Here is a 10,137-nt window from a genome sequence, read left to right on the forward strand (position 1 = left end):
TTGTAAAATAATCAACATACCAGTGCCTATATATTTCTTTTATAAATAACTATAGTCTAACATTTTACCTATCCTAAACACAGCTACATTCCCATCTTGCTCTTTGGGGACTTTTTGCTTCTTGGAGAGACAAATCAAACTAGTACTTGACCAGCTAAAATGGCTTTTACAAAGTGTGCTTTCACCATAGTTTCAAGAATCCTGAAGCAGGAGGAGATGTTAAATATCCTTGAATAAAACGTGTTAATTCGTAATGATGAAGGTGAGGCTAAAGTTACAGCCATAAGAAAATTAGGGGCAGAAGAGGAAGAGAACTCAGATCTCTAGTGCTTTGTTTAATATACCATATTGACTGAGGCAGCCCCTCGAGCCTTCCCTCGGCCTACACATAACACACATTTGGTATTCTGCGTTCTAAACCCTCAGCACGTTGGAATTACCAAATTGGATGTGAGAGGAAGGGAAGAAATTGTGCTATCGTGTCTGCTGTGACTGTCAGACAGGAGATGACAGTAAATAATGAGGTCGGATTCAATCACAAAACCCAAATCCAGCAGCCTGAGGACATTCAGAGAAGGGGTAAAGAGACTTACATACCTCAGAAGTCCTAGAAGTCACCACTGCATGATAGAATGATTAAGTACTGGTTTCTATTTTTTTATTTTTTAAGATTTATTTATTCATGAGAGACACACAGAGAGAAGCAGAGACATAAGTAGAGGGAGAAACAGGCTCCCTGTAGGGAGCCCAATGTGAGACTCTATCCCAGGACCCCAGGATCACAACCTGAGCCGAAGGCAGACGCTCAACCACAGAGCCACACAGGTGCCCCTGTACAGGTTTTAATGGGGAAAAAAATCATTAAGAAATGGATAAATTGTGTTCACCATATGTGATCTTGAAAAGCAAAGAAATGGATCTGAAGTTTGGAAAGACATGGGCAAAATGAATAAAATATCAATGGATGTTAACCAGGCAAGATCATGGTGACTTTGTTTCTTGTTTGAAACTTTCTGTATTAAAAAAAAGAAGAAGAAGAAAGGAAAAAAATAATCATTAGCTTTTTACTTAAGGCATTTTTAAAAAGCTTTTAATGGGCACCATTGGGGAATTAAAACTATCAAATATTGCTTATAAGAATAATTCAGCTACCAGCAAAAATAATTCATGAATAATTCTCATTCTGTTTATAGAATAAAACTGTCCTAATAAAGCCTGTTATAATATCTATCATCAAAAAGATGAGAGATAACAATTGCTGGTGAGGATGTGGAAAAGAGGAATCCCTTGTGTATAGTGACGGAATGTGAATTGGCACAGCCACTATGGAAAACAGAATGGAGGATCCTCAAAAGACTAAAAATATAACTACCATATGATCCAGCAGTTCCACTTCTGGCAATATATCTGAAGGAAAACAAAACAGTATTTTGAAGAGCTATCTGCACCCTTATGTTTATAGCATGTTTATTAATTATAATAGCCAAGACATGGAAATGAACCAAGTGTCCATCGACAAATGAATGAAGAAGTTGTGATACACACATGCATGCGCACGTGCGACACACACACACACACATACTGGGATATTATTCAGTCATTAAAAGAAGATCCTGCTGTTTGTAACAACATAATTATCATTGAGGATTACACTAAGTAAAATAAGCCAGATACAGAAAGCCAAATAGTATATAGAGACTTAGAACAAAACAAAAAAACAAACTTGGGATGCCTGGGTGGCTCAGCAGTTGAGCATCTGCCTTCAGCTCAGGGCATGATTGGGATCAAGTCCCACATGGGGCTCCCTACCTGGAGCCACCTTCTCCCTCTGCCTATGTCTCTACCTCTCTCTCTCTGTGTCTCTCATGAATAAATAAGTAAAATCTTTTTTAAAAACTTCGGGCAGCCCATGTGGCTCAGCGGTTTAGTGCCGCCTTCAGCCCAGGGCCTGATCCTGGAGACCTGGGATCAAGTCCCACGTCGGGCTCCCTGCATGGAGCCTGCTTCTCCCTCTGCCTGTGCCTCTGCCTCTCTCTCTCTCCCTGTGTCTCTTATGAATGAATAAATAAATAAAAATCTTAAAAAAATAAAAAAATAAAATAAAATAAAAAATAAAAACTCTAGAAAAAAAGATCAGATGTGATTAGCATAGGCCAGAGATATGAGGTGGGGTCATTGGACGAAAGTGGTCAAAAGGCACAAACTTTTGGTTATAAGATAATTAAATACTGGGATATAAAGTACAACATGATGAGTATAGCTAACACTGCTATATGGTATATTTGGAAGTTATTGAGAGTAAATCCCAAGAGTTCTCATCACAAGGAAAACAATTGTTTTTTCTTTCTCTTTTTGTTTTTTTGACATCTAAATGAAATGAGAGATGCTGACTAAATTTATTGTGATCACTTCACAATATATATAAGTCAAATCATTATGTTATGCAGTTTAAACATAAAAACAATTCTATTTTGGGGGAAAATATTTATATATGCTTCTAGGAACACATGCTTTAACTTCTACAACACCTATGAAGTTTCAACAGTGAGACCATGCTCATTTTACTGAATCTGACAACAATTATTGGGGTAGTTGATTAAATATACCAAGTGTAGGGATGCCTGGGTGGCTCAGCAGTTGAGCACCTGCCTTCACACCTAGGGCATGATCCTGGAGTCCCGGATCGAGTCCTGTATCGGGCTCCCTGCATGGAGCCTGCTTCTCTCTCTGCCTGTGTCTCTGCCTCTGTCTCTCTCTCTCTCTCTCTCTCTCTGTGTGTGTGTGTGTGTGTGTGTGTGTGTGTGTGTGTCTCATGAATAAATAAATAAAATCTTTATATATATATATATATATATATATATATATATATATATATCAAGTGTAAAACATCATCGTCCCATGGGCCAAATAATTGTTTTTATCTGAATAGTTTGGGTTGCCTTACTGATCAAATTAACTGGATATTTGTCAAATTTATGCCATTTAGAGATAGACTCCCCATGAGAGTAATAATATTTTGGCATTAATTTTTATAAGTAGGTAGTTGCTAATTTTTCTAAAAAGATGTTTAAAACCTATTATTGAATTTTGTGATTCAATCCAGATAATATATATATATAAAAATCTCACTTTCTTTGCTGTCACCTATCCCACCTTACAGATAGTCATTAAAGAAAAATAATAGAAATAATAGAGTATTCCAAATCCTGGAAAGTTCTATCTACACTATGCTTTTTTTTTTCTATTTTAAACCGATTTGATTTCTGTGTTGAATTTCATATCAACGGGAATGTTGGATTCCTTATCACTAATGCTTTCCTTTTTGTTTGTTTGCTTGTAGTCACCAAGGCAGCCTTGTAACTGTTCTCTCCAGGCAGCACATGCGATGGCTTTGGGACATCAGTGGAAGAAGGCCCTTCTGGATAGGCAAGTGTTTGTGCTGTATTGACAACAGGAGGGTGAGGACATCAAGAGGGCATTGCCCTCCCATGGGCCAAATAACTGTGCTTTTTCAGTAACAAGCATCAGTTAGATGGTTGGATGGTCTATTTTTTTTCTTTTCTGGAGGGGCTGCCCAGTGGACAGTCTGTCTTTTAAAACTCATCTTAACCACACAACAGTTTGATTTGTAGATATCTATCTCAAAGAAATAATAAGGGATGTGGTTTGGTTTATAGGTAAGAAAATTCAATGACCAGTATTTCTAAAAGTAAAAAATTAGCAAGAGCTATAAACAGGGGATAGTGAAATAAATATGGTGTAGTCATACAAAGGAATATTTACTATTTAATACTTTGTAAGGCCTGAATAGTAAAGATGTGACAAAGTGCTTTATGTTTATTATTTCATTCAAGAAATATATGTTGGAAGCATATCATATATAAAATATGTAGTATATTTGTGACAGGGTGCTAAATAAAAAAGCAGAATCCACAGCCATATGAAGCAAAAAGTAACGTGGAATAAAAAATTGTTATACATGTGATATGTGTATACATACACGTGCATGTGATATATACAAATACATATATAAAGAAATATACCAAAGATTTAGAAATGTTTACCTCTATTGACAATTATAGGTGGATCTTAATTTTATCCCTTGTTTTCTGAAGTTTTAATATCCTCTTCAATTTTAATGATAATACAAATCTCTTAAGATTCTATTTTTAGGAGTAGAATTCTAGGAGCACATCAAAGTATTTTCACCATCTGTCCTTGAAGGTATTGGATTTTAGGGGAACTATAGTAAACTCAACGTTGGCTTCTCAAAATCTCTGTAATACTTAGTAGATTTCTAAATTGGGAAATTCTCTGAGGGTTAAAGCTGGAGGAGACACTTTCTCTGCTTCCACAGCGACTCATCTCAAGCCTCGATTCCCACAGAGTACTTAGGCATAACACATCCTGATCAATAATGCAAGGAAACCATCCAGAAGGTGATCATACTCCATTTTATTCTATCCTCAAAATACTAAGGGAGAATCACTTGGGACAAGGTTATAGGCCATGCAACTAAGACTGTCTTCCTGGTTGAGTTTGGTTGGGAGATGCCAGCCAGATCATGCTGTCATAGGTGACTTTTTTCACATTGTATCCTCTTTATTTCTACTATTAAGGAAAGTGAGGAGGAGGACTATTCCTTTAAGAAAAATGACAAAAGCTTTGCAACACTGAAGTGTAATTTGTAAAATTGCCAGTGGGAATAGAGAGGCAAGTTGAGAAAAGCTGCTTTTTTGTTGGAATTATAGCAGGCTGAAAAATCTTACGTTCCAGACTAAAAATAATACCTAGTTAAGCTACTTTCAAATATGAAAACCAAGACATTTAAATAGCAAGAAAGAACAATAGACAAAAGTGTACCTGTTTCCCTGGGGTAGGAGTTCTGACTGTAGAATAATGTGAATAATAATTACTGTGTACTAAACATGTATGTATGCCACCAACTTTATCTTACATACTACTTAAATTATCTTATTTAATACTTAAAACAGCCCTTGATAAACTATTTTTATTCCCATTTCTTAGATGAGGAAATGAAAATTTAGAGTGGTTAAGTGACCTGCCAAAAGTTGCTCAACTAGTCAGTTATAGATCTAGGATTTGGATTTGGATCTGCCTGACTCCAAAGCCATATGTTCTTTCTTTTTAAAATTTTTTGGATTTTAATTTTTTTAAGACTTTATTTATTTGAGAGAGAAAGAGATAATGAATGTGTGGAGGGGAGGGGCAGAAGGAGAGGGACCCCAAGATCATGACACAAGCTAAAGGCAGGTGCTTAACTGACTGAGCCATCCAGGTTCCAAGAGCTTAACTGACTGTTCCATCCAAGAGCCAGCCATGCTCTTAACTGCATTTTAGGATTCCCAGGCCATTTTCTGTGTTTTAAAATGTAGGCCTGTATTTGTGATTACTGAGCTTAGAGCAATAGAGTGATACGATATCTGAGCATAAATGTAATATTGGCACATTCTTTGATTCACCTTAGGTTTGAATGACCAAGTGCATGCTGGCCACTGGGAGTGGATCGGCGGGGAACCTGTCACCTTCACCAACTGGAGGAAAGGGCCCCCTCAACATTTAAAGCGTGGCAAGGACTGTGTTTTGGCTCAAAGACAAGGGAAATGGCAAGCGCAGGACTGTAGGAAGGGCAAACCTCACAATTACGTGTGCTCCAGGAAACTCCAGATGTAACTGGCCTGTATTACAGGTGCCCACTTGGGATTTCTCACCTATTTATTTACGAGATTTGTACATATTGTTCAATAGAAAACAAGGTGTCATGGCTGACTTGGTACATTTCTTTTTTCATAGTATAGGAGTGATTCTATCTAGTAAAAAAGAAACCATAGTTCCAGGAAGATGGATCAATGAATATTTCTCTCAGGAAGAGGTACAATGCTTAGATCCTTCAACACCTTCCGAAATAAATGCCTACAGTCTTATATGGTACAAGATTAGCTTATTCTGGGATACTCTCACCCTGACCGCACTCCATATCTGAGTCAGTACCAAGTCCATGGTCCCTGGATTGTTTTGTCCCAAGACCTCAAGCGAATCCACTCTGCAATCTGTGCTGCAGCTGCTTCTACCACTTCCACCGGAGTAAAGCCAACCCTATGGGCTCATTAAATCACTGTGGAACTGCAAAGCGTTGCTTTGTCCTTTTGGAGCCCTTTCGAATGTGAAACCTGAGATAAGAGGCTTGTGGATAGAAAGGAGAATGCTCTGTGGTAGAAGAGCAAAGCTTTAGATAAGAAAATCTTGTAGATAGAAGCTCATTTGCAAAGCTCTAGTTCAGGTAAGAATTCTGAGGCTACCTGTCCTTCAGGGGTCAACCTATCCCTCATGAGACAGATCTCTTTTTCCCAATAAAAATGTTGGCATCATACCATCCCAGAGTTAATCATTAAGTTTCTCCCTGCCTTCCAGATTCATGAGAAATTTGAAGTAATGTGAATTCTCTTTCATTTACGTATAGGGTACCGACTAGCATTTTGCAAGGACGTTTATTATAGAGTAGATATGAGTGATGGTTAACACATGGAAGAGAAATACTGCTTCCTCTGAAGGGTCTCAATGAACTGTGTTGATGAACAAAGAAAAATCATACTGAAAGCAGAGCCCTTGAAAACCTATATTCTCAGAACGGATTTTGATACAATTTTGAGCCCTTAAATCTCTAATATTTATAGAAATGGCATGCTTACCTGATTCTCTAACATAAAGATCCCTTATTAATTTATAATATCGGCTGAATGAAACATTTTTTTTTCTACCGGTGAAGCATGTTGCAGCCTTACAGGAACTCCCTTCGGAAATCAAGATTTAATTACAGGAAATTAGAAATTTATTTCTGAAGCATTTGCTCAATTTTTCCTCTTTTCATAATCACTGAAAAATACGGTTGTGCCAAATGGAACTTGCTTTATGAGTAATTCAGTGTAGTTTCAGAGTCAAAACAGGGTTACCAAGTAGACTAAAGCTTTGGTGCAAGTTTTATTATAATAACACATTCAGTAAAGTGAAAATAAATGGAAGAAATTCAGTCCAGTTTCTGGACATAAGACATGACAAACTTGTTTCATTTCTGCTCACTTATCAAGATTTTTGTAATTAGAAATAATTACAAAGAAAAGTTGGGATAACGTTTAGGCAGGCCTACCTTTTACTTAAATTTAAAAGGCACATTGGAGTTGGGAAGCTCCTTTAGGTATTCCAGGTAGGCTCTGAACTGATACAACATGCAGGTCTCTCCTATGACACAAGCACTCTCTGGTATTTAACCAAAAGATGGAAAAACCCACCCTTCATACCCTCTCCACTCCTTTCTGATTTACTGGGGTCTGCAGCGTGGGAAAGTGAGATGCCAGGTAATGCAGCAAAGAGTTGTTTATGTAAAGAGTGATATCCTAGGAGGGAAAGTAAAAGTTCAATAAATGAAGAGTTCAGGGGCCACTCCTTCTACTAGAACTCCAGAGCTCTAGTAACTATTTAAGGCTGGGAATCCAGATCCAAGACTGTTACGTAGAACCTGGTCAGCATGGTAGATTTTATTATACCTTGTTGCAACAACAATGATGTTTAAGTGTAATTGCAAATGCTAGCACAAAGAGAGAATGCTTTGATTTTTGTAGCAACTAGAAATACTGGAATAATATTTTTAAATGTTCCTGATCATGAAAGCATCAATCAGGTTGTAAAATGCAAGTAATTGAATGAGGATAAAAAGAAAGATTCAGGCAAGTTGGGGTGCTGAGCAATATTTATCATGACCTTCTTTTCTTTCTCATCATTGGGCTTTGACTTCAGGTGAGAAAAGAAGTAAATGATCGTCATCATAAAAGTAAAAGACAAGGGGGGACCTGGCTGGCTCAGTTCATGGAGAATTTGATTCTTGATCTCAGGGTTATGAGTTCAAAAACCATGTTGAGTGTAGAGATTACTTAAAAATAAAATCTTTAATAAAAAAAAAAAAGTAAAGGATGGTCCTGGTTCTCTCCACCTAGGTTGGTCACTGTCACCCGTCAGGTTCTGGTGGGAGCAGGAAGGAAGGAAATGGAATAATGGTAGAAGGGGAATGGGTGATCATGGGAGAGAAGAGGGGAGAGAGATGAGAAGGGTTGGGCAGGGAGAGATGGGGCAGATGATACCTAAAAAGGAGGGCATCAGAAAGACGGACTTCCATGCCACCCAGCTCTTCTCCCCAGACTTGGATACTGACTCAGGAACCGTCCCCCTCTTCAAGGGTATCAGCCCAGCTAAGTAGTGTGTAGCTTTTCAGAATCCTGTGATTTTTGTCCTTTAACAACATTCATATGTATACTGCATATATGTTACTGAACATAAAAACATATGATAATTATTTCATCTCCTTCCAAGGTGTGGTAACAATGAACCAGGTGACATTTATTTACATTTCTGTTTTTGTTTATTTTTAATACAAAGAGAACATGCACATATTTTCATTAACACTGGCTTGTATAATTCAAACCAGGAGGAACTGGTGCTGATTAATTTTGGCAGCAAAGGAACCTATGAAATGTACTGTCTCTAGCATTGTAACAAAATTAATAAAATGAAACTATTTCTACTTCTGAGCTACTGTTGCTTTAGTTGTTAACATTTTATATTTATTCTATCCATTGTAAGAAGGGATAGAAAAGGAAACTCAACATGTCTTTTTTTATCCTTGCTGTTTAAATCAGCCTTTAGTTACATGGCTTTTAGTCATCTACCCAGCCACCCAGCCATCTATCCATCTACTATTTATTCAACGAATATTAAATATCAAGTGCCAACCCCTCACCTAGTCTAGATACTGGAGATATTACTGTGAATGAGATAGGAAAATAAAAGTATAAAAGCATAGTGGATACGTGCAAAGTTCTAATCGTTTTGTTTTTTGTTTTTTGTTTTTTTAAGTGTGAAACTTTTTATCAGGGAGGAAGTCACAGTGGAATTCATTGATTACATTATCCCTTTTCAGAATTGAAGGGAAACACACCCCAATACAAACAGCTCAGGCTGTCTTTTGTTATATTTCTCTCCTGATTAAGAAACTGGTATTACTTCCTGTATTTATGATCAGGTCAAACGGTTACAGATAGCAGCTGTCCCAAATTTCCTGTCTCCAGATCAAGTTAGGGACTAAAGTTTTCAAATCTAGCTGCCTGATTTTTTGCAACAAGACAAGCAATGTTTTGCAACAAGAGGTACACAAGTATGGGTCTCTGTGTCTTTGAGATTCCTGGAGTAACAGGAATAAAAAAGAGAACAATGATACTATCTCACCTAATATCCTTATTGTAGTCCCAGGACAATGAAGTCTTTAGGAGTTAAAGTGGGAAGAGATTAGCACTTGAATAGAGACTTCCAAATCATAGGCTGAATATCTTCAAATTATTCTACATATTCTAATTATTACTGCTCTGAGCAAATGGTCTGCTTACATTCCAGTAAAATATCTTTGAATAATGAGTACGATAAAATTGACTTATGCTTGACAACATTATTGTAAGTAAAAGAAGATGGACGGGAAAAGCCACGTAGTACATGATCCATTTGTATGAAATGTCTAAAACAGGCAAGTCTCCAAAGGCAGAAAGCAGATTTGTGGTTGTCAGGGGGGAGGGGAAATTGAAACTAACTGCTAAAGGCTACAGGGTTTCTTTTTGAGGGTAGGGAAATGATCTGGAATTAGTGGGGATGGTTGTACAACATAGTGAATACACTAAAAAACCACTGAAGTGTGCACTTCAAAATGGTGACTATTACAGGAAATATATCTCAATAAAAATGCTATTGAAAATTGCCAAATAAAAATTTATTTTAGAAAGCTGTAAATGGGTTGATATATTTGCTGTGTGTTTATCTGACTCATCCAAGATACTTTTTCCAGTCTTTGCTTCGTGTCTCACCCAGGTTTTTGTTTATTTATCTAGTTGGTTAAGGGGAAGAGAATGTTGATTGGATGTACTGTTTAACTTACAGTACAACTTTATTGATCTTCCTCCTTTCTCCCCATTAATCATGAGAGGGCTATTACTGATGGCAGAGTGTGTCTGGATATGTGTAATGTCCAGAATGCCATGATTTTCTAAAATTAATTCTACAAGTCTTTAGAACAGGATCATG

General features: G+C 37.2%; 1 protein-coding gene across 7 annotated transcripts in view; it reads left to right on the forward strand.

Moving 5' to 3' along the window:
* FREM1 (FRAS1 related extracellular matrix 1) overlaps nt 1-8,593 on the forward strand; it is a 167,416-nt gene extending 158,823 nt beyond the window's left edge. For 5 of the 7 annotated variants that reach the window (XM_072728241.1, XM_072728243.1, XM_072728242.1 and 2 more), the window contains 2 exons: nt 3,341-3,426; nt 5,489-8,593. In XM_072728241.1, the coding sequence (XP_072584342.1) occupies nt 3,341-3,426; nt 5,489-5,694 (292 nt within the window). In that variant the 3' untranslated portion in view covers nt 5,695-8,593. The remainder of the gene's footprint in view (nt 1-3,340; nt 3,427-5,488) is intronic. The other 2 variants (XR_011995551.1, XR_011995552.1) reach the window with 1 other exon arrangement.
* The last annotated feature ends 1,544 nt before the right edge of the window (nt 8,594-10,137 follow it).

The sequence above is a fragment of the Vulpes vulpes genome, chromosome 12 (assembly GCF_048418805.1).
Source record: "Vulpes vulpes isolate BD-2025 chromosome 12, VulVul3, whole genome shotgun sequence".
NCBI lineage: Eukaryota > Metazoa > Chordata > Mammalia > Carnivora > Canidae > Vulpes > Vulpes vulpes.